General features: G+C 46.4%; 2 protein-coding genes across 5 annotated transcripts in view; one reads left to right on the plus strand and one right to left on the minus strand.

Annotated features, from left to right (window-relative positions):
* Window positions 1–24,913, plus strand: part of EEF1AKMT3 (EEF1A lysine methyltransferase 3) — a gene marked incomplete at its 3' end in the record, with an annotated part of 35,810 nt that overhangs the window by 8,999 nt on the left and 1,898 nt on the right. For 2 of the 4 annotated variants that reach the window (XM_082665892.1, XM_082665888.1), the window contains exons 3-6: window positions 204–332; window positions 1,069–1,191; window positions 5,039–5,126; window positions 7,422–7,996. In XM_082665892.1, coding sequence (XP_082522018.1) covers window positions 204–332; window positions 1,069–1,191; window positions 5,039–5,126; window positions 7,422–7,828 — 747 coding nt within the window. Of the gene's footprint in view, window positions 1–203; window positions 333–1,068; window positions 1,192–5,038; window positions 5,127–7,421; window positions 7,997–18,231; window positions 18,340–21,271; window positions 21,352–24,913 lie in introns of those variants that run through there. The other 2 variants (XM_082665890.1, XM_082665891.1) reach the window with 2 other exon arrangements.
* Window positions 9,143–24,420, minus strand: AVIL (advillin; the record flags this gene model as incomplete). Its single annotated transcript, XM_082665887.1, has 19 exons — window positions 9,143–9,256; window positions 10,700–10,816; window positions 11,981–12,049; window positions 12,676–12,864; window positions 14,333–14,477; window positions 14,587–14,732; window positions 16,217–16,396; window positions 17,186–17,344; window positions 17,449–17,586; window positions 18,068–18,168; window positions 18,271–18,424; window positions 19,108–19,206; window positions 19,335–19,413; window positions 19,869–20,071; window positions 20,315–20,425; window positions 20,518–20,626; window positions 22,030–22,226; window positions 22,944–23,018; window positions 24,355–24,420. The coding sequence occupies 19 exons, from the start codon at window positions 24,418–24,420 to the stop codon at window positions 9,143–9,145; spliced, it is 2,451 nt and encodes an 816-aa protein (XP_082522013.1).

Raw genomic sequence — 24,913 nt, forward strand, 5'->3', positions numbered from 1 at the left:
TGAAGATTAAACTTATTCAAAACACCAGGCACAATGCCCACTGTTTGTCATTTAGTGGTAGGCTGCCAATAAATGATAGATTAGTTTCTCTTGTAGGGCTGAGGGGAAGGAGAAAGAACTGGGGAACCTGAGGTATTTTAGAGCCCCATTCTGTTCTAAATTCTGTGCCTTTGTCATCTGCCTTTTATCTTTTTTATTTATAGGCAGAGAGCTGGCTCCACAAACAGGCCCAGAAGGAGGGCTGGAGTAAAGCTGCCAGGCTCCATGGCAGGAAGACCAAAGAAGGTCTGATTGGGCTGCTGCAGGAAGGAAACACGACTGTGTTAGTAGAGGTGAGTTGTCAGAGTTCCAGATGCCAGGAACAGCTGTCCCTTGGGTGTAGGCTTTGTGGTAGACCCTTTGCATTCTTAAAGAAGAGGTGTTTGAGAACCATAAAAGCTAGTTAGAATTAAGCCCGTGAGACCGCAGTTACTAGCTATGGATTCATTTAAGTATAGAAATGCACAGGTTGTGGGTGAGAAAAGGCCTAGTAGTGTAGACTGTTATTCCTAAATGTGAGTCAATTGTGGCCTTACACCTCGTCACTGATTGTTTCCTGGAATAGTTAGATTTTAAAGCTAGGAATTAGACTAATCAGATGATGAACAGCAAGCAGCTGTTTTAGAGGAGGTTTAGGGGCCCAGCTGGTGAAGAATCAGGTGTGGATTAGTCTAGAGCGAGAGAAGAGATAAACAAGCTGATAAAAGTGGTTTGGCATTGGAGGAGCCTAGGGAATGAGGCGATTATGGCATGTGCCACAGGCAGGTGGTGAACTTGTAGTGAATCCTTTGGGGGACGTTATGGAACCGTCCTGTGAATGCACAGGTTATTGCTAACTCATTGGCACAGCAGGAATCACTTCATTCAGTTTCTGGCCTCAAGCTAGTAGAGGAACTGTGGATTTAATCTTAGAGACATTTATTTCTGTTTTGTTGCGTCTGCTGCCTGTATTACCAATACCTTGCTTTAAGGCATTTTTGGAGACTATTAGTAAACAGCTTATACAGCAACATCAATTTCTTCCCACAGGTGAACTGTGAGACAGATTTTGTTTCCAGAAATTTAAAATTTCAACAATTGGTCCAGCAAGTAGCCCTGGGAACCCTGTTGCATTGTCAGAGCCTAAAGGATCAACTGTCTACATATAGTAAAGTGAGTTTGGGGGTTGTCTCCAACATGCTGGATTTGTTCCTCCCCTCTTAGGGTCTTTGCTATTCCATTTTTTCAGACATTCTCATGTCTCACTTCCTTATTTTATGTTTCTGCTTAAATGTTATCTCTCTGGAGAGGAGTACCTTCCTCCTATTGCTCTATCCCCTTATTTTGCTTCATTTAAAATTTGTTGTTATAGTTCTTATATATTACGTTTTAATTTATTTATTTCTCGTTTGCCTTCCCCAATAGAATGTAAGCTTCATAAGGCAGGAGATTTGTCTTTTCACTAGTGTGTCTCTGGTGCATGAGGAGTGGGCCCAGCGCTTGCTAGGGGCTCTGTTGAATGAATGAATGAATGCCAGTGCAATACAGTCCATAAATCAGGTGAAGCTTTGTGTTCAGAAATCTAGAATGGCCTGAGGAAAGGATTTCTAAATATAGATACTGGAGAAGGCACAATTTAGGAGACTAAGCATATTCTTATCTATAGAAGGATCAAGGAAGGAATTGTATCAGTACGCCTTTGATCCATCCTTATGGCCAAGGCAAAAATGAACCAACTACTCACAACAATTTTTTTGTTTAGTACCACCCTTTTCCTTCTGTTTATCTTTCTTTTGAGATCTTGTGGTAAATGTTAATTGTTACTGCCATTAAATAGTCATATTACATGGAAAACTATGTTGAGATTATTTTTTAGAATTGTACTGAATAGATGAGTCACTTAAAGTAGAAATTCTAATCTTGACTTTGCCAGTAGCTGTTTGTAACCCTGAGCTATTCACTTACTTTACTGTGTCTCTGTTTCATTATCTGTAACAAGGGACTTTGGTCCCTTTTAGCTTTATTAATTTTTTCCTTTTGGGCTTTATCTTTTTAAAACTTTTATTTTGAAGAAAATTCAAATTTGCAGAAAAGTTGCCAGTATTCTACAGTAAACTAGAGAGTAAATTTATCTAGATTGACCATTTGTTAACATTTTGCCTTATTTACTTTATCACTTTTTATATTCATATTATCATCATTCCTATTGTTTTTTTATCCTTTTGGGAGTATGTTGCGGACATTAGAACCCTTTATCCCTTCAGCATGTATCTCCTAAAAACAAGGACATTTTCCTATATAACCACAGTACAGTGATCACATTCAGGAATTTTAACATTGATACAATATTTTTATTTAGATAATATACAATATACATTCCGTTTTTGGCAACTAGCAGTTTTTCTTGTGATCCAGGATCCAGTCCAGTAGCATGTGTTGCAATTAGTTGCCATGTCAGTTTGGTTTCCTTTCTTTGTTCCTCAGCCTTTCTTTGTCTTTCATTACATTGACATTTTTGAAGGGTACAGGACAGTTGTGTAGAATGTCCTTCAATTTGGGTTCAACTGATGTTTCTTCATACTTAGAATATGGATTTTTATAAGAATCTTAAATAAATTACCCTCTGTTTTTCTCAGAACATCACATCAGGAGGCACAGGGGGTTAGGACTGTGGTCTTGTTATTGATGGTGCTAATTTTGATCTCTTGGTTAAGGTAGTATCTGCCAGGTTTCTCCACTCTAAACTTACCATGTTCCTTTTTTGTAACTAGTAAGTAATCTGTATGGGAGATTTTTTTGAGACTGTGTAGACATCCAGTTCCTCAAAAAACTTGTGCCTAAAAGTTTTAGCATCCCTTGATGATTCTTGTCAGGACCAGTTGTTACTGTGATAGTTGCATAATGGTTATTTTTCTAACCCTTATAGTTTCTTTCACATGGGTTAGTTTTATTAGGTGGCATTCTATTGTAATAAGGAGATATCTCCTTCTCCCTTTATTTAGGGATTTACTTAGTAGCAACACTGACTCATAGATTCTTTTTTTATACAATTCATTATACAATCCATTAGTCTTTTTCTTTTTTAAAAAAAAATATATATATTTATTTATTTATTTTCGGCTGCGTTGGGTCTTTGTTGCTGCACGCGGGTCCATTCGTCATTTTAATGCTCAAATTATCCCCGGATTTGGCAAGTTTAAGCCAAGCCTATGCAAGCTGGCTCCATTGTCTTTTTGGTATGGCCTTATTATTTTCTGACTATTTCCATACTTTTTGGCATAACAGAGTATTCTGGGTTTATGTCATACTTTCCTTGCCCCAGCCATGGGATTGGCAACTTCTCCAAGGGGTCCTGATCCTTTCTGGTGGGGGAATGGTTTTTAGAAACCAAGATCTGGGCAGCATTAGGTATGCTTAATTCTACTGAGATGTCATTGCTGCTCTGCTCTTTCAGCAGAGCTAGGAAATGTGTGTGTGTGTGTGTACGTTTCGGTTCTAATCTTGCACCACAGGCTTCTTTCTTTTCTTCCCCCTTTCTGTATTTGTACCTTCCTTCTCTCATAGTGAATACACTGGCTTCTAGCAATTTCAGTATGTTTGCTTATTTACTCTCTGTAGGGTACACACTTTGTTTCAGAGTTACTACCCCTGACCGCTGCAAATAACAAACCTACTAAGGAGTTCAGGATTTCTTTGATGTTCTTTTTGTCCTTACTTTGAAGTTATGTGGCCAAAGGATTGTATCGAAAGTAACTTGGATTAGTTTTTCCCCCCTTTTGAGATTGTGTTATTCCTTTGAAATACAGTTAGAATCTCTGTTTCTGTTTAGTCAGTGTTTGTTTTCACCCCCAATCCTTGTTAATTTAATTTTATTTTTGTGGTTTGTTTTGTTTTGTTTTGTTTTTTTGCGGTATGTGGGCCTCTCACTGTTGTGGCCTCTCCCGTTGCGGAGCACAGGCTCCGGACATGCAGGCCCAGCGGCCATGGCTCACGGGCCCAGCCGCTCTGCAGCATGTGGGAACTTCCCGGACTGGGGCACGAACCCATGTACCCTGCATTGGCAGGCAGACTCTCAACCACTGCGCCACCAGGGAAGCCCCTAATTTTATTTTTGAATATGTAAAACATTAACAAGATTCTGGAAGTTAAAACTCTCCTCCCCCCTCCCCCAGCCACATACACAAGTCTTACTTCCCTCCTCTCCCTTCCACCCCATTCCTGTCCACTCCTGTGGATAACCATCTCCACTAATTTCAGGTTATCCTTTTTGCAAAAATAAGCATATTTACACAAATATTTATTACACAAGTGTTGGTATAATATGTATGTATTCTTTTAATTTGCTTTTTTCACTTAATATATCCTGGAAATACTCCATAGCAGCTCATGGAGACCATCTTTTTTTCTCTCTCTTTTTCCAGCTGCATAGTATTCCATTTTGTGACAGTACTGTGGTTTATTCAGCCAGACTCTGCCTGTTTGGACATTTAGACTTCCCAGTATTTTACGATTAGAAATAATTGCTCAATGAATAACTTTGTGCCTATGTACTTTTGTATTGTTGGAAGTGTATTAGAGTAAATTTCTAGAAATAGGATTGCAGGGTCAAAGGATAAAAGTGTATGTAGTTTTTTTTTGTTTTGTTTTTTTATTTTATTTATTTTTTTAAAAGTGTATGTAGTTTTGTTAGCTATTGTCCAATTCCCTGCCATTGGATTTGCACCATTTTTCATTCCTACCAACAATCTACAAACCTTTTAGTTTCAACATTTTATGATTGTATGAAAATATTGTTTCTGATTTCTAGGAAACTGCATTCTAAGAAGTTAGGCCAGAGATTGGGATGGCATTGGGGTGGAGCGCTTAGCAATTTTTAACGTTCTTGGCTTAATGAAAACAATGTCTATTTATACTTAGTTGTCTTAAATCATTTTCTGAGAAATAGACTATATTTTTGCTTAGTCTCTTGGTAATTTTAATTACACAGACTGACTCGTGTTCATTTTCTTTGTGCACTTAGGGCTTCTTGAATTCCTCTGAGCTCTCTGAACTTCCAGCTGGGCGTGAGAGAGAAGGCTGTCTCAGGGATCAGCTGGCCTTAGCAATTGGTGAGTATTTGTAAGGATCTGGAAACGGGAGATTGATAACTGGATCTCCTGGTATCTTTGGTATTCCTCCAAATCTAGATCAAGAATTACAAGGTCAAGTTCCTTCAGGGGTCTGATAATCTGATTGCGAGAGGTGGGTTGTGTGTTAGATATTAGTGAGCAGTGGACACCCTGAAAAGCTCACACTCTGCTGAAGAAAACCATTACCAAGCCACCTGTTATTACTTTGAGGGAAATGGGATCCCAGTGTCATCAGAATTTCTAAATTCCTTTAAAAGAATTTGGATTTGTATGAAAAAAAATTTAGTTTCTAGCTGTTTGCAACTACTTAAAATTAGTAGGCATCACTGTGCTGACCAAACAAAGCATGTCTTTAGGCAGAGATGGCCTTTTGACCTCCAGTTGACTACCTCTCTGTACACTATGAAGGAAATAGTCCGTCAGAGGTCATTTCATCTTCTTTATGAAGGGATCCAGGAGTATTTCAGGGCATCATGTTTAGGAATTTGTCCTCTCTTAAAAAAAAAATCTGATCCTGAATTTGTGAAGGTACATTCTTTCAGAACCACTGGCTATAGGAGCCGTATCTGGATCATTGGCAGTGGGAGTAGTAGGGATTTTGCCTTCTTCGTACATGTCCTTGATGGAAGGAGGGAGGTACGGCTGGGGTTGGAGCTTGCTGGGAATTTACTGCTCATCTGATGTTTCCAGTCAGGACATCAATTCTGTTTTTATCAGGTCATCTTGAAGTATGTATGATGTTTCAGTGAGTCATGGTTGAAAAACTAGATAGACAGCCGTGTATGGAACTTATTAAGAAATTCTGGAAGAATTGGGTGTTTCAGCCTTGCCAGTTTCTGGGAATTAACTATTGGGTAGATGCTTTGAGCTGTTTTAAGATTCCTTTTGGTTTCTGGATACTTCCCTTTTATGACTTTTAGTTATAACAATGGCTAATTCAGGGATATTTACCCAGACCCCTTTGTCTATTCTCCTACCCCTACCTACCTTTTGGCTTCTTTGGACTTGTGTTAGAGGGGATAGCATCCTAGAATCTGTTTTTGGTTCTTATAAATAACTCTGAAAATATTATCTTTTAATTTTTGATGAGGGGAAGCTGAAACCACCATATGACACAGGGCTTTGGATTTTCTGGGGCTTTTAGTTTTGGACTTTTTCCTGTTACAATGGATGATCAGGAGTTGTCTGTGTCAGTTATAGTGGTTTTTGGGAGGGATGGTGATTTGGTGGGGAAAAAACACAATTGGTTTGGAGTCAGATCTGAGGGGGTTATTTTTGTTTTTTTTGTTTTTTTAAAGATTTTTTTTTGATATGGATCATTTTTAAAGTCTTTATTGAATTTGTTACAGTATTGCTTCTGTTTGACTTTTTTTTTTTTTTTTGCGGTACGCGGGCCTCTCACTGTCGTGGCCTCTCCCATTGCGGAGCACAGGCTCCGGACGCGCAGGCTCAGCGGCCATGGCTCACGGGCCCAGCCGCTCCGCGGCATGTGGGATCTTCCTGGACCGGGGCACGAACCCGTGTCCCCTGCATCGGCAGGCGGACTCTCAACCACTGTGCCACCAGGGAAGCCCTGTTTGACATTTTTGTTTTTTGGCTACGAGGCATGTGGGATCTTAGCTCCCCGACCAGGGATTGAACCTGCACCCCCTGCATTGGAAGGCGAAGTCTTAACCACTGGACCTCCAGGGAAGTCCCTAGATCTGAGTTTTAATTCCAGCTCTGCCATACATTAGCTCTGTAGCCTTAGGCAGCTTCCTTAAGCTCTCTAAGCCTGAGTTTAAGGTAGTGATGATAGCCAGATTGGAGCACTCACTATGTGCAGATACTGTAATAAGTTCTTTTACACATCTTATTTATTTCTCCCAATAACCCTGTTTTCAGGTTATTTAAGTGGCATCCTCTCCATTTTACAGAAGAGAAAATGAAGGCTTGATGAATTAGTAAATGGGGTTATATCATTAAGTTACTTGCCTAAGGTCGAAGCCAGTGAGAGGCAGAACTGAGACCCGCGCCCAGAATATGTGTGACACCAGAGCCTGTGTTTCTGAATACCAGCATGGCGCCTAGTTGGTGTTCACTCCATTTCTCCCACCCTCTCCCCCCACACCCCTTTTCCTGTTTACGCTGAAAATGGTATCTCTCCCTCTGTGGCACATCCACGGTGTGAATGCGGAGGACCGTCTCCCAGACTTGGCTGCTTCTGTGCATATTTTGGTACTACCACGAGCATCATATTCTGGAAGTGTGTTTTTTGTTTTTGCTCTCTCACAGGGAAGCTGGGAGAAAACATGATTCTTAAACGAGCTGCATGGGTGAAGGTGCCAGCTGGGTTCTATGTTGGCTCTTATGTCCATGGGGCAATGCACAGTCCCTCGCTCCACAACCTGGTTCTGGGGAAGTATGGGGCCCTGGTCATCTGCGAGACGTCTGAGCAGAAAGCAAACCTTGAAGACCTTGGCCGCCGCCTTGGGCAGCATGTGGTGGGCATGGCTCCTCTCTCTGTTGGCTCCCTGGACGATGAGCCTGGGGGAGAGGCAGAAACCAAGATGCTGTCCCAGCCGTACTTGCTGGATCCCTCCATCACACTGGGACAGTATGTGCAGCCCCAAGGGGTGTCTGTAGTAGACTTCGTGCGGTTTGAATGTGGAGAAGGCAAAGAGGCAGCAGAGGCTGAATAGGTTCCAGAGACTTTTGGCCCAGGAGAAAATGTTTATTCTTAACTCTGGACATTATTACAAAAAGGAGTTATTTCCTAAGCCTCTTCAAACCCAGCATTTGTTTTTCATTTGAGTTTATAATGAAATTATATACTTCATGGGTTAAGCTATTAAATAAAATTGTTATATAATAAAGAGAGTAGAATCTTTTCTTTGTTTGTGTAATGCTGGGTCTAGCTTTTTTGTGCCTGACTTGTGACAGGTTTTAGAAAACAACAGGTGGGTCTCACTGAAGTGACTGACAGTGTCTGGGAGAACAGGCGTCACCAACTGTGCTGCTGCCCCCTTCAATGCAGATTTATTATGGTGTCCCTAAAATGTCTACCTTGTTCCATCCTACTCCTGTGACAGAACTCTCGTGTTCGGTTTTGCTTTGTGACGCTTTGGACTATGCTTCTATCCTGGAACTTCCCCAGTTACATTACTTGTGCCACATGGATTCTTTGGAATTGTTGACTCAAACTTGGAGTTGTCTGGAAAATGTGGTTCATTTGTTGATGTCCATAGCGTGCTTTGAATTCTCTCTGCAGTGGTATACACATTGATTCTGTCCTCATTACTGAAATTAATAACACATGGCCTTGTTTCTCCTCTGGATAGCGGGGTGGGGATGGGTGGGGACTGAGGTTTCCTGGACAGCTGTAAGGCAGATTTTGGCATTCTTAGGTCAACAGGGATTCCAGTTATCCAGAGAGCTCACTCAGCAGTGTCTCTTTACTTGCCCAGTACTGAGACATTTCTCCCAGTAGAACAAAATAGTTATCATAATGGGCAGACCCAAAATACTGAAAAAAAAACTCCCTTTTGCTCTTACAGGTATCTTTATTTGAAAATTTCAAAGTCTCTGGCACATACAGTTCTGAGCATTTAGATTTTGACTTCAGGGTGTATATGTGAATAACTTCAGTGATTTGTGGGTTAAACAGGAAATACCGATCTTAAGATTTAAAACAAACTTAGGCCCTTGCCCCAATATTAAACACTTTAAACTTAGTTTTTTTGTTCTCTTACTTTTGACTTCTCCAGATTCCTGCAGTTTTAGTGCTTTCTGCTGAGGCCACAAAAATTAAAAAGTGGGTAGCTAACATTTTAGGTATATAACAACGAAGGAACGCAGGGATGAGAAAAATGGAGAACATGCTGTGATTTGCAGAGCCTACTGTATCAACATTAAGTAGCTGGATGTTAGGCAGAAATTAGTAGAGAAATTCTTTCCCGGTACTGGCACTATCTGCTTTCTCCTGGGGTCTCGCAGTAGGCAGATGCCTTCTTGCCTCAGAAAAGCCCCTTTTCTTTCTTCATCTGGAGCTGTTTCCAGCCAGGCAGAGCAACAAATTGCCCTCTTGTGATGCCAAACACAGAAACAAAGTCCTGTTCAGAGAGGTAATTCTAAGAGAGAAGACAAAGTTTCTAGTTAGAAGGAAGACCTAACACCTGTCAGTGCTAACGGGGTCGGGGAAATGGGGCCAAGAGAGAGTCCCAGGTAGTTCCCTGAAAGGGGAAGTAGAATGATTTCTTCAGAAAGTTTTTAATGGACTTAAATTATTCATTGGAGAGTTCTTTGGCTTGTGGAGTCCCACCTTGGCCTCTGAAAGCCCTGGCTGGATTTGCGCACAGTCCCACCTGGCACCAGTGTCTTGCCAGAAGGACAAGAAATGGGTTATATATTATGTACAAGTGCTGAACATTAGGCTTTGGCTGAATGGAGAACTAAATCGATGGTTTTCCTTGCTTTCTGCCCTTATCTGCCATTTTTTATCTGGACATTTTCAAATGCAAGATCAGGTGGACCTTAATGAGAGCATAAAATTCTCCTAACATATATTTATTAATGATTAATGAATATTTACTGTGCAAGTAAAATTATTAAGATATGGTCTCTGTTTGCAAGAAAGTTGCAGCCCAGATACTTAAGAGTTGGTTAGATAAGACACTGTGGAAAATCCAGAGGCCCTTCCCCTTCAAGGGGGAAATAAATTAGTTCATTCAACATGACTGTTAATTCAATCAGCTGAAACTTAAGGTGTGCCTGTGATCTGCTGGGCACCATTCTAGATGCTGAAAAGCTGAGAATGTGGGCGTGAACAAAACAGACAAGGTCCTTGCTCTTGAGGGTATCACTGGAGTGGGGCAGATAGACGGTGACCCAGTATAAAGGGACTATAGGCGGTGAGGGAGGCAGTGTCGGGGTGGTCAGGGGAGGCCTTCCTGGGGAGGTGGCATTGCAACTGAGACCTAAATAGTGAGGAGGAGCTGGTTGTCTGATGATCTGGGAGAAAAATGTTTTCAGGCAGGAGCAATAGCAAGCATAAAGGCTCATGTTCGAGGAACGGAAAAACAGCCACCGGCTGAAGGGCGGTAAGTGAAGAGGGTAGTGGTCTGTGAGATGAAGTCAGAGGTGGGCAGGGGCCAGATTGTTTGGGGCCTTGGAGGCCATCAGAAGAACTTTGGATTCTAAGTGTAGTGGGAAGCCATTCAGGGTGTTTTAAATAGAAAAGTATCATCTGTTGTAGAAGCCTATTGGTTGTTATGTGGGGAACAGATTGTAGGGCAGGGGTGGAAACCAGTTGGGGGCCTATGGCAGTGGTCCATGATGGCTGGACCGTACTGGCAGCAGAGAGGTGGAGAGCAGTGAATGGAAGCTAGCTGATGGATTGATGTGGGAGGTGAGGAAAAAGAAGCAAGAAGGAGCCCTGGGTTTTCGGCTTGAGCTCCTGGGTGACTCAGATGTCTATTGAGTGCTTTACAGTGTTCCAGATCTGTCCTAGGCTGTATACTGAGAAGGTGCTTTACTCACGGAGAGCTCCACGTACATCACATGCAGCCACTCACCTCCTTTCTGGCAGGGTTCACATCCTCAGGCAACTCCTGACTCTGATTTTTCAACAGAACTTCTACGGGGTAATATTTTGGCTCAGAATTTAGGGAGAGGGTTGTGTCCCTCATATCCTAGGGAAGATAAGAATGTAGACACTGGATAAGACTCTTCAGGTCTGTGCCGTTGAAGTTCTGTGTTTATAATATTTAAATTTTGGTTTTTACCACTTCATACTTTATAATCATCCTTTAGAACAATGGTCCCCAAAACTGGCTGCATGTCAGAATCATCTGGGAATCTAAAATATTCAGATTTTAGGGTCCTTCTTGGGAAAGTGATTCAGTAAGTCTAAGGTAAATCCTGTATAGCCAGTTTGGCGTAGATGTTTTGCTTAAACATCATTTAAATACTGTGATCACATTCCTTCTATTGGTACTTTTACTTGGGCTCTACATTTCCAGTCTTCAAATGACTTCGAATTCAAGTCATACTTCTTTTAAATATTTTTTAAAGATGCTACATTGCCATTAGCTTTGGAATCTTGAGTTTGTACAGCACAAAGGACAAAACTGCCAGATGGTTCGGACAGTGGTGCCATGTACTTGTCCTGATGTTAAAGAGCTGTTGGATTCCTGGCCAGAAGCTCCACTTCTTTTGGCCATTAAAATAGGGGTAAAAGGGCTTCCCTGGTGGCGCAGTGGTTGAGAGTCCGCCTGCCGATGCAGGGGACACGGGTTCGTGCCCCGGTCCGGGAAGATCCCACATGCCGAGGAGCGGCTGGGCCCGTGAGCCATGGCCGCTGAGGCTGCGCGTCCGGAGCTTGTGCTCCGCAACGGGAGAGGCCACAACAGTGAGAGGCCTGTGTATCGCAAAAAACAAAAACCACCACCACCAACAACAACAACAAAAAAATAGGGGTAATGGCCTGAGTTTCTGTGGACGCCTCTGTCAGAAACTGATAAACATTATCATGTGGGTTAGAAGCTTATTATTTCTGAAAAATACTAACAGTAAGTTTAATCTGTCCTGAATGACAGAGTTGAATAATAAAATTTGGTTTTGTTTTCATTGTTTTTTTAAACAGCAAGTCTGTTCTAAATTCTGGAAGGCAGTAAAATAAGGAACTTGGCTCTGAGACCTGCATTTCTACCGATTAAAACAATCTTCATATCAAAATAGACCACCAGAGTCATGCTAAGAAGGACATGATAGGATTTTGGCTATGTTGCATCTGTAGCATTTACTGTTTCTCTCTGGCTCTGGTTGTCTGTGAATAGCTCCTCCAAGAAACTCACAGCAGTGATTCTCGTGATAGCAGCAGCGTCTCCCAGCTCTTCTTTTAACTGTTCATATGATTTCCCTGCCTGAAAAGAAGAAATAGAAAATACAGCATGAGATGCTGCTTATAGGGGAGGGACATGTCAGGCCTGGTCTGTACCCTCGAGAGAAGCAAAAAAGCCAGGGGACAGAAGACATTTCAGGATAAGCAAAAATGAAAATCCCCCCTTCTGGGTGTATGCAGGGTTGGGAGGTACTTAAACATGGTCTGCATTCTTTGCTGGTGGCCCCTCAATGCTCCATACTAAAAGCAGTTGACTAGGAGTCAGTAAACCTGGCTTCCTTCCACTGGTTAATTGTGACTTCAGACAAATAACTTCTCCTCTGAGATTCCTCATCTGTTAACACAGGAAACTGTTCCCTAGCTATCAGGATGTAGAGCTCAAAAAGTAATGTGTGTGGATACACTTTATAAACTTTATTACTTTTTCACACACTGCTTGTTCCTGAGGCAAGCTGTGAATTCTCTAACTGGACTTAGTGCCCTGGTGGGCGCGAAAGAGAAGGAAAGTAAAAAGCGGGGAGGGGAGAGGGAGTGGGGGAGATGCGGTCCTGGGTTTACTAAGCCCTTGAGTACCCCGCCATCCCACTGAGCTCTTAGTGCCGAGCGCCCTGGCAGTAAGAACATCTTCCCGGTCCTCTCTGTTCTTACGCTCCAAATGTGGGGGTCCCAGGCCAAGAACCAGCCTGTGAATATGGGAGGCTCAAACCCCTGTTTAATGATCAGGATTGGTGTGCCGGTGTCGCGGCCGCTGGGGTGAGTGTGCAGGTACTCCTGGGCGGTAGCAAGAGCGCTCTCCTTCTCTGTGGCGTTGGCCTCAGCCCCAATCCACAAGAACACCTGTTGTGGTAGAGATTGAGTATTTGTTATTGAGCTCATACCAAGGGCTAAGTATCAATACTAGATCATACGTGCTGCCCTGTCTTTACCTGTCAGCAGTTCACAGCCTCATCAGAGTAAAGCTTTTCTCAGATTCATTTTGATTTATGTATCTCCCCAATCTACATCTCCAGTCCTGAACTCTCTCTCTCTGAACTTTAGCTTCCTGGATCCAGCTTCTTGCAAAACACCTCCTCTTGGCTGACTCCAAGCACGTCAAGTGTAACACCCCCCAAATGTAGCTCTTTTCTAAACTTGTATCTGTGTCTCCATTCTTGGTGAATGGTGTCCATTCAGTCACCCAAGGCAATAACCTGGGAGTCATCCTAAATGCCTTCCATAACACCAGGACTTAGCTAATTTACCTCCTATGCTTTTGTCCAATCTGTCACCATCCCTCTGTCTCTACTCCACAGCTCCTGTGTGGGCCAGCAGCTGCTCTTACTGGACTAGGACAGTAGTCTGCTGATTGGTCTCCCAACATACAGTCTTTTTCCTCATAAGCCATCCCTCCTTTCCTGCCCTCGCCAGAGTGATCTATCTAAAGCACAGTCTGACCATGTCACTCGCCTGCTTAAATTTCAGTAGCTTTCCCGGATGAATTTCAAACTTCTTGACGTGGTAGGTAAGGCCCACCCCTACTTCTTTAGCTCCACCTCTAGCGTGCTCTTTAACTCTGTCTTATGCTCTGACGATACTATTTGTAGTTCCCTGTATACTAGACTATTCATGCCTTGGTTTTCCTTTGCCTGAATGCCCTCTACCTGATTAATGCCTGTTTATCCTTTGAGTCTGGGAGCCATCTCCTCCAGAAAGTCTTCACTGAGCCCCTAAACTGTGTTGAGTGCCCCTTATTTGTGCTCCCATGGCACCTCATACGTACCTCCCTCATACTAAAATGATGTTTCTATGTCCGGTCTCCTCCACCCCCGCTCAGCCTGTAAACTCTGAGAGTAGGATGAGGCCCTTGGCCTTGGTGACACCACACCCAGCACAGTGATTAGAACAGACAAGGTGTTGAGTATGTTTGCTGAGCCAAACTGAAGAAAATGGGATGTGGCGAAGGGGTGGCCTTGAAGATACGCTTTCATATCCCTTTGTTCCCTAAAAGGCCCATATCCCTGGGTGTGGAGCCTGCTGCCCTTGGTCCTGAGAGAATGGGGTGCATGATGATAGGATGGCGTGATTTTCCTAAAGCAAAGTGGGAAAATTCCCAGGATGGTGAGTTTTAAACAACATTCTATTCTCTCCAGCCCTGGCAAAAAGCAGGTTCTTCCTTTGGTCACCACTGACAAATGTTTGATTGGCTTGGGGATGGTCCAGGGCTACCCTGGCTTTATCTGGGGGGGTTGGGGAGAGGTACTACACAAAAAATAGCCTAAAGCTTGAGGATCTTTGTCATTTGTTCCAAGCTCTTTGGCTGTCTTACCTGGTCCCAGGTATCCAGGAGCATCACGTCATCTGGGTTCAGGTCATCCTGGGTGAAGTCTGTGATCTCAGTGACAGTGAAATGGCCAGTCTTATTGGAACATTCAAAGAGACGGGACTGGACATCTAGGATTTCCTGCTGTAGTCTGCAATACAGTCCATTTAGTAGAGGAACTGAGCTGCTTAGAAATCATGTGCAGTTCACAAGTCTGTAGGCAGGGGGAGCCAAGAGGAGGGGATGCTGTGGTCCTGTACCTTTTGTCATTGGCATAGGGAGTTTTTCCTCCCAGCAGGTCCCAGAACTCAGCTGGCTCCTGGCCCTCAGCCACTGTGTTCTCGGAGCCATCACAGAGAAGCCCGGCCAGCTCCTTAGCCATTGCCCGCTCATCCCCACTGGACCCCTGAGAGTGGGGTGGGGAGAACACAGATGTTAGCTGCACACAGGCACGTTGATGTGGGAAAAAAGTGTCTGAGACTAATAGCTCAGTGCAGCCAGGATCATCTACCAAGCCACAGTACCTCAGGATGGGGAGATAGATAGGTTTGTTCTGGTGCTGGGAAGGGCAGGGGGCAAGGGGCGGGGACACGGAGGAAAACAGTGGTGGCAAAGGACAAGACTAAACTCTGAAACCCACAGTGGATATTGACAAGTCACCTTTGTTTTGCTTTCAGTTGGAATTTTAGCACCTACTTTTGACTATTTTTTAAGAGAAAATTTAAGTGTATTTTAAAAATTATATACAGGAAAATTCACTTTTTTTGCCGTGGAGTTCTATGACTCCTGACGAATGCATAGAATCATGCTACCACCACCACAACAAAAACAGAACAGTCATCTCACCACTGCAAAAAATTTCCCTCGGGCTACCTACCCCTTTGTAGTCAAACCCTCCCTGAATCCTTAACCTCTGGCAACCACTGATCTGTTCCCCATCATGATAGTTTTGCCTTTTCCAGCATGTCATAAATGGAATCATACACTATGTGGCCTCTGTGCTAGTGCACTGTGCACTTAGCATAATGCATTTGAGATTCATCCTTGCAGTTGTGGGTATCCACAGCTTGTTTCTGTCCATAGCTGAGTAGTATCCCATTGTATGGATGCACCGCTGTTTGTTTATCCATCCTCCAGTTGGTTTGCTTCCAGTGTTTGGTGATTACAAATAATGGTGCTATAAACATTTGTGTACAGGTTTTTGTGTGAAGATAGTTTTTTATTTCGCATGGGTACATACCCAGGAATGGGGTTGCTGGGTCATACGGTAAGTGTATGTTTTATAAGAAACTGTCAAATTGTTCTCCAAAGGCCATATTTGCATTCCCACCAGCAGTGTGTGAGAATTCCTATTGCTTCGCATCCTCACCAGCACTTGATATTATCTTTTTTTTTTTCAGTCATTCTAATAGGTGTGTAGTGGTATCTCATTGGGGTTTTCATTTGCATTTCCCTAATGACTAATGAAGTTGAGCATCTTTTCCTGTTCAATTCTCTTTTGCAAAACAATTTTAGTGCTTTCTAATGCAGATGCAATCTAAATTGACAAAAATCACATTTTTAGTGTTTCTGTTCAGTGTTCATGGCCGTCCTGTTACAGTCCACCAAACTGGTGTGGAAAGATTGACTTATCCAGCCTGCATCCAGCCTCCATGTGTTCAGAGGTTTATGGAGGGTCTCCTGGATGTAAGCAGTGTGTTAGTGAGTTTCTAATTGGAGGCCTGATTGTGGGGAACATTGTCAGTCCCTTTGAAGATCCTTTAGGAAAAGGCTCCTTTTTCTGAGGACTGCTCCAGCCCACTCTTTAGTTCCTTTGCCCTTGCTGACAGGAGGGTTGGTGCAGCGCTGGGCTCTGAGGGGCTGGTATGACCACTGGGCCAGCCATCCTACCTTGCCATACCACAGGTAGTGCTCTGCCTGGGTCCGCAGCAGAAAGACATCATTGGAGTTCAGGGAGGAGGTGAAGGCTGGAACCTCCACCGCTTTGGTGTTAGATTTGTCATTTCCTTGAATCTGGAAGAGGCTTACCGGAGGATCGGGCTCGGCATTTCCCTTCCTGGAAGTCCCACCCTAGAGAGAGAGAAAAGCAGCGTCTGGAACTAAGGTGCACCATATGCGCCGGGCACTGGGCTAGCATTGTGGAGAACATGGATGTGTTTGACACCGTCTTTGCCCTCAAGGAGCGTCTAGGCTAACTGGGAGAGGTTGAGGTGAGCTGGAGTTATGGTACCAATAGTATTAGCTTTCATTATGAGACCCTGGTTATATGCCAGGCTCTTTGCTGGTGCCTTATCTACATCATCTTATAGATCCTCATAATAACTTTGTGAAGTGGGTATTATTATCCCACAGTGCAGATGGGGAAACAGGCTTAGAAACTTGGCTAATAAATGACAAGACTAGGACTTGACCACAGACTTGCGTATATCAAACATGTGACATTATACATTTGGGGTAGTGCTTCAGCCAGGGCTTCATGGAAGAAATGGAACTTGAATCTGAAGGGGCACATTCTCTGGGGGAGGTGGACAGGTAATGATATGGCACATGTGAGGTCTAATGAGGACACCCACCTGACTGGCGTGGAGTGTGTAGGCTAGGGAGCTGAGGGTGATGTGCCTGCACAGGTAATACGGGTCAGATTATAAAAGACCTTGAACATGAATTAGGCAGTGGTTTGGACTTGAAGCCCTAGGCAGTCGGGATTCACTTCAATGTCTTAGAGAGATTCACCCGCTTCTTGTCTATGTCTTCCCCAAGCCCTGCTCTCTACCCCTCCTCTCCTCTACTGTAGTCTCCTGCTGACCTGCTGGTTCTGAGCATTCTGCTTATGGTATAATTTTATCTGAGGGCTCTCACCTCAAAGATAACCAGCTTTCCTTTGAAGATGGCCATGAAGTGGCGTGGCTCCTTCCCCATGGTAACCCGAACCTGCACAGGGGCCCCATCAAACTGCCGGTCCACCGCCACCGCCTGGTATGCCGAGGCTGCCAGCTCATCCTGTGAGGCGTGGCGGCCCTGTAGTGGTGAGCGGGTGCGATGGGTCCCTGCTACCCCCGGCCCTAGCTCAGTGGCCAGAGGAGGCGCCAGGATCCAAAGCTGAGAGGCTGCCCCAGGCCTACCTGCCAGATGTACAAGATGTAGTGCGGCTTCCCGTGCACCTCGTACGTATAGAGAACCAGATAGCAGTCTCCCCCATAAAAGAAGCCATACCGCTGATGCTCCACGGGGACCAGCTCTAGGTTTTCAATTCTCCAGACCTAGGCATAGAAGGAGACACAGTTCCCCAGAGATGGGAGTCCCGTGAAGAAACAGCTACCTGGAGTGAACTGGGCCATGCTTAGCAGAGAATCCAGGTGGGTGAGGCACTAACGTCCATTCAAAGTATACCTTCCCGCTCTGGTGCTTCTTTCCAGTGGTGAGGGCTTATCACATTTGCATGATTTGAATCCCAAGAACTGGATCGTCCCTGGTCAGATGCATCCCCATCATGGCTCAGAGATGATTTGAATATGTCTGCCAGGTGAGTTATTGATAGCACACTGGAGTATCTACCTTTCACTTATGTGAAGAATTGTGGGAAAACCCTGCAGACTCAGACACCTCTTTGAATAGTCCTGAGGTGCCAGAGGTGGAAAGGAAAGCAAAGCAGACACGGAATCACGTGTCTCTTCTGTAGAGCAGAGCAGCCAGGAGGGCCAGTGCTGCCGCCTGCCCTGGGATGTGGGTCACTGGGCTTACCTCAACGTTGCCGTTGCCGTCGTCGACCATTCTTTCCTGGGCTGCCACCTCTGGTTTGGTGTGCAGCAGAGTCACATCAAATTTATCCTGGGAAACGTTAGCTGCACGGAAGGGGTTAGGAGAAGCCAAGTGAGCAAAAAGCACCTGTGCCTGCCTTTCTACAGAGTCCCGGCAGTGAAAACACGATCTGGGGGCAATCTTACCGATTTTACCAATGCTGCACGTTTTCCCCAGACCCACGGTCTGTTCCTTCACTGACCACTTCTGGAACAGCTGCTTGAACATGGCTGACTCGGCACCGTCACTGACGGTCTCCACGTTGGTACTGCTGGGGTAGCCCTTCATCTTGATGAAGTTCTGCGGGTGCCCCCCCGCCCCCAAAGGACAGGTCAGTCCGGGAGTGCACTGGGCTCTTGACTTGGCTGGTGATTCAACGCTGTGAAGCCAGTTGGTAGGACTGTTCCCTTCTCAGAGTTAGAGTCAAATTCTAACTCACTTCTGTCTAGGGACCAAGTTACCTGCCTCAAGGAAAGGACTGAGTAGAACATTTTGACATCTCTTCATTGGCCTGTCATGATTATTACTGATTTTTTTTTTTTGTAAGATCCTCTATTCTGTGTTCCTTCAGCACTCCTGTACTCTACTGACTTTGTATCACCTTCATTTGCCCCTTTTTTGCTTTGTAAGTGCATCCTGCCTGGTTCATCTGCATGGGTCTGCACAATGTCATAAGCTCCTTGAGGACAGGGCCATTGACCTTGATATGTGATACCTCCTTCAATAATAACAGCCACCTTTTACTGAGCAGGTGTGTGTGCCAGGTATTGTTCTGAGTGCTTTATAAATGTTACTTAATCCTCACAACAACCCCAGGAGATGGCATTAAACCTGGATTTGAATCCCAGTTTGTCTGTCTGACTTTGAAGTTATGTATGTAACTGCGATGTTCTATGCTCTGGTGCCTAATATGGCTCTCTGAGCACATCTGATGTGTTATGGACAGAATTTTTTGGACAATATTGCACATCCATAGCTCCTACCAGAGCTTTAGACATGGCCATCTGTTTCTCAACCTTTGTGGCTCCTCTTCCTTTCCACACATAGATCTTGGTTTCACTTTGGTCCAGGATGTAGCAGTCCTGAAGCAGACGGTCAGGGATAAAAGTGGTTACTCCTGCCCAAGACCATGAGGAAGGCCTTTCCCTAGAGTCTGCCTCTGAAGCCAGATCTGGCTACCCCAAGCCAAGCCCACCCAAGCTCTACTTACATCATGGTTCAGTAAGCCCTGGACCAGAGGCCTCGTTGCTACATCTGTGACCGCCAGCTGCCCAGCTGAGTCTGAGACACTAGAGAAGGGGAGAGGTTAGCCTGTACCTTCTCTTCTACAAAGCATCGTGTAGTCAATCTGATATTTCATGGTTTTGTCTTAGAATGGAGTTTCTGGGTAGAGTTCAACTTCTTGTGACAGGCATGGCTTGAATGCAGACGGGAATGTGATGGACTCTGTTCTGTGGAGGAGACTTTTGTGCATCTCTCTTCCGAACGTTATCCTGTCCACATCCCTAGGCACGTATAGATCTGAGCAAAGAAATGGTCTCCCCCAGAGACGAGGAAGAGTTGCTAACAAGAGCAGATGGTAGCTGCTCAGGGAACACCGAGCTCCTTATAGAAGCTGCATTTGAAAAAGACCGAAAGAAAGCCAGTCACTTGCACCCCAAACGAGGAGCGAAGCAGAAGTTTTCTGGGGGGACACCTTCCCCCTACCCCAGCTTCCAGCCAGCAGCCAGGCTTAGCTACTCACTGATACAGCGTGATATTTGATTTCTGCTGCTGATCTGTGATCTCATCGGGGACCGCAGGCTTGATAATGGAGTGCTGCCCGACGGTGTCCTGAAGGACCTTCATCAGCTCTGGACTGGCCGCCTCCTTGTCTCCCTCGATCACTCCTATTTCAGCACGGCCCCCTCGCTCCCTGTCCCGAATATGCTTTGCCAGGAGCATAGCCTGTAAAGAAGCCCGAGGACCGGAGGAGCAGCCTGGATCCCAGACACAGAAGTTACCCTGATGCTGAGTCGCAGGCTCACATACGTGGCCTGTCTCTGAAACAGATGCTGCTCAAAGGCAGGGGTCTGGCTTGAAGGGCAGGAAAGAGCCAGCGAGGAGAGAAGAAGGAAAGGGCAACTGAGGGAGTGCAAGCCCGTGAGGCCCCGCGGCGGGTGGGGGAGGGAGCAGCAGAACAGGCCACACCTTCAGACGCTCCCTGCTGCTGCTCTCTGGGCCATTCCACTGGATGATGACCTTCCCAAGGTCCAGCAGGAAGACATCACCTCGGTTAAAACTGTCCCAGCTCATTTCCACCTGCAGGAGAGAAGTAGACATTATGTAGGAGGAGTTCTTAGGTGCTAGGCGGAGAGGCCCTGGGCCCAGGACAGACAAGGGGCAGGACTTACCTCGGTGGCCCTGATGTTTCTCTTCCCCTTCACGTGCAGCAACCGCTTCACATCGTAGGTATTGGTCTCCACGTGCTTCATCCCGGAGGCCACACCCCCCTTCTTGTAGCTGAGGGAACATCCGTTATTTATTGAGCACCTGCTATGTGCTAGGTACTGGGGAGACAGTTGTGGATCACACACATGCAACCTCTGCCCACGTGGGTGACGACAGTAAATGAGCAGGTAAACATAGATGCTGGTCACCACTGCCACAGAGGTGCACTCAGACAGCATGTTCAGGGCAGTCTTCTCCGAAGGACTGACATTTGAGCTGGGATATTAAGAGTAGGAACCAACCACCAGAGGACTAGTTCTCCAGACAGAGGGTGCATCACTGATGAAGTCCCCAGAGCACAGAAGAACTTGTTTTGTTTCGTTCTAGAAACTGTGTGAATGTCGCGTGTGATGGAGAGAGGGGCACAAGTCAGGCGGGAGCAGAAACATTAATGACACCGTGGCCTTAAAAACCATCTCACTCCAAGAATCTGCTCTCCCGCCCCTGGCCCTCACCCCAGCCCAGCCTCCCCCGGGGGTCCCATACGTGAAGGGCACGCAGAAAGCCACGGGGAGCAGAGGGTTCCTTGGTGACTCAGTGTGGTGCTCTGTGCCCAGTAGGTCCTCAGTGGGGACTGCTGACCTGCAAGAAGCTGGCCTTGGACCAGCCTCAGAACTCTCAAGCTCATTGGAATTCCTTTTTCTTTTCAATCTCAAGTGCAAAGTTTTGAGGTAATCAAGCTCCTCAGTTCGTGGAAGGTTTTCACCATTGGCCTTTATTGAGACCCCTCTCTTGTAGTAAGTATTTATGTGTTCCCTTTTATCTGCATACCCTACCCCCCTTTCTCTCCCCGCCATAAGCATCCATTCTAACAGTTTAACATCAGTTTTTTTATTTTCATTCTGGTAAAATATGGCCTGTTGTTTTGAGTTTATGTACTTTTTTTAAAACAGAAATTGGCATTCTGTTCTATATTTCAAGCCTGTTTCTACCTGTGCTCCCTAAGCCCCATGTTTTTAAGGTCTGTCCACATGTCAGATGTGCCTCTAATCTGTTGCTTCCAGCTGTGGCATTGTACTCCGCTGTGTCGCGGAGTGTTTTTCCTGTCCACATTGCCTGCAGCTTCCCACCACCACTAACGTGAACGTTCTGGTTCATGTGCCCTCGTGGACCTGGGAAGGTGAGCGCTCCTTTGGGTCACACGCCGGGGGTGAGATCTGCCCCAGTGGCAGCAGACTACTCTCCGGAATGCTGGGCCAGTTCTCACTTGCACCAGCAGGGCACCTGTCTCCCCAGAGCTTCGAGGACACTTGGCGCCTCTCAGCTCTCTGAGTTACTCTGCTCTAGTAGGCGGAAATGATGGCTTTGTTTGGATTTGCATTTCTCTGATGACTTTCTTCATATACATTTTGGCCCTTTTGGTTTCCTCTTTGGTAAACTGCGCTTACGTCCTTGCTCTGTGCATAGCTACTCACATGATGCCCTGCTTGAAGTAGCCGTGGAAGGTGTCGGACTCGTGGCACTGGACCTCCCGGTGCTGCACAGGGCTGCCCCCCAGGTAGTCATCCAGCTGCGTAGTGTAGATGGCTGCGCAGCTCTTCTCATCCTGCGAGGAGTCCTTCCCAATCCAGAAGTGGATGTCCTGGGAGAGGATGCTGCCCACTCTCCGGGTCTGGGATATAGTCAGAGAGATCAGGTCAGGGGCCAGCTCGCCTCCCCTTCGCTGCTGGCCCTTCTGGCGTGGGAAGAACGTGGCCTACGGTGACTTGTGTCCTGCCCTTGGCAGGCTCGGGGCCTCTCCCTCCCTGCAGTGGCCCGGGTGCAGACCTCCTCCGTGGCTCAAGCCCTGGCAGCGCAAATCCCTCCCCACATTTGGGGAATGTTGACAGCTTATTGTTCTCAAAATAAACAGAGACCAATGGGGATCTTTTCCGGGTTGGACTGCAGGCTTTTCTTGCTGCTCTTTCGCACCCCTGCACTTGCACATCTGGCACAGCGCTGCTGTCCATCTGCATGGCTCTGTCAGTGCTGTCCACGTGGGAGATTGTTTCCTCCGCTAGATGAGTACTTTGAGGCTAGAGGTGGCCTTGTATCCACCTGGCCTTCCTTCACAGCACTGTAATCTGGGGTCTGAGTCCCAGAGGGAGAAGTGCTGCTGTAGGCGACTCGCTGAGGTTCAGACTGAGGGCCACACCCATACCCTCTGATGCAAAATTTAAAACCCTGGCCTAAGAAACCCTTTGATAGTCAAACTGGAGGCCTGTTCTATATAAAAGCGAGGAAGAATCAAGATGGATACCAGATTAACCTCACGGGCAGATCTCCCAGTGGGGCCCCAGAGCTGGCTCTCAGGGGAGCAGCTCATGGGAATGGGGGGCATGGTGCTCACCGAGAGGATGATGTAGCAGTCCCCCTCATAGAAGGTGCCGTGGGCATTCAGGGGCACCAGTGCCAGCTCCATTTTCTGGAAGAACAAGGGGTGTGTATAGGCTGCATTCTCTCCCTTCTCCCCCGACCCCCCCAGGCCTCCCCCTGCACGCCGTCATTTGACACAGGCGGCAGGGGAGAGTGGGGAGATGTCCCCACGGGGCGTAGCGGCCAGCCACAGGATTAGCGCGGTCACCCCTCTGGCTTCTGCTGAACTCCACCTGCCCGGCCCTGGGTCTGGATCCGGGTGCCTGTCCTCACCCCATCCTCCTCGCACCGCCTGCCCAGCCTCTTCTTGCTACACTGTGAAGAGCCTGTGCGCCGCCTCAGTCCTTTGCAGAGTTGGGTGTAAGCCCTCAAGTAAAAGCCCATCTCTGAGCCGCTGCACCAGAGTGCCTCAGCGCTGACTCTGACCACCCAGAGCTGGCCAAGTTCTGACAGAATGGGGAGCCAGGATTCTGTGAGGCTCTGGGGGGGACTGCCGGCCATGTGCAGGCTCCCTGCCAAGGACTCTGTATTTGGAGTCTGGGTGGGAGCCCTGATGCACCTGTCACCAGCATGTGTGGCTCGTCCCAGGAGAGCCATTCCCATGGCCTCAGATGTGGACTTTCATCATACCTCCTAGTAGGTAAGCCTGCAGTCATGTTTGAGTGTATTCTGTGTAAAATACGTGTTAAATGTAAAAATGTTAAATATCCCACAGTTTGCGTAACTCTTCTAGTACCTATTAGTTTTTAAATCAACCGGGAGCCTTAAAACAGTGGGAGTGACCTGGGCTCTCACAAGCTCTGAGCTGCTTGCTAGGGGGCTGTGGCCCCCCTCGTGGTGGAGGATGGTGAGGTGGGGCATCACCTCTGGGTTTTCTGCAGCAGAGCCACTCACTGGGCTCAGAGCAGGGAGGTGGGGTGAGGCTGCCAGGCCAGGGCGGTTCCCAACTATAGACCGCTAGAGCTCGAGGTCAGCCAGAGGGGCTCAGGCCCCGAGTGGGAGAAGGGATGAGCAGGGCACCGATCTGTGCTGTACTCGCCAAATCTTCCTACCACCTTGCAGGAGCCAGAGTGCCCCGTGGAAGACAGGTTCCATTGTCCTGACAGAAGCGGCCAGGTGTCTCAGGGCTCCGTGGGTGGGCCTGGGCCCCACCCATCTCTCCAGGGCATTTACTAGAAGTGCAGATGGCTAGATAAAAGGCAAGCCTATTTTTGCTTTCCTCCACCTGTCACCCGCCTGCTCTGAGCACCCAGGAGGGGTCAAGGATCGGAAAATGTGCCCTTTGGAGCTGCCTCTCACTGTTGATGAACCACAGACAGGAGATCGAGGCATGTGGAGGGCCTTCAGCAGACCACAGTCTCCTGCCCCCATCCAGCCCAGCTCACCTCTGTTCTCCAGGTGATGATCCCAGGGTCGTTGCCCACAGCCTGAAAGGCACTGCTCAGAGACATGGCGCTTGTCTTCCTGGGACTGAAACATCACAGAGCAAGCACGGAGATGACGCCTCTCACAGCAGTCATCCAGCCAGTTTTCCTCCTAACTCACTTCCCAATCTCTTGTCAGCCATCCTGCCAGGTCCTTGTGGTGCATCCCTGCACTATCTCACAGTGATGCGGAAAATGACTTGTCCAAGTTCATGTCGTAAGGCTGGCTGGCCCAGGGATCCCCACCGGAAATTCTGCTTCCCACTTGCCACTTTCCTTGTTAAGAGCTCTGATAACACAGCCATGACTATTTACTGAAGGGGTGACAAATATGCTAAGCCCTGTGTGGGTTCACTTTATGTTCTCTCATTTAATTCTCATGAGCTGAGTATATTTTCTTTGTCTTACATTGTGCGAAAATTGAGGTTCAGAGAGGTTAAATAATTTACTCAGTATCACTAGAATGAAATCCATACCTGATCTTAAAATCTGTGCTCTTTTCTAGTTTCTGTGATGTACT

The sequence above is a fragment of the Grampus griseus genome, assembly GCF_964374135.1.
Source record: "Grampus griseus genome assembly, chromosome: 11".
In the NCBI taxonomy this organism is placed as follows: Eukaryota; Metazoa; Chordata; class Mammalia; order Artiodactyla; family Delphinidae; genus Grampus; species Grampus griseus.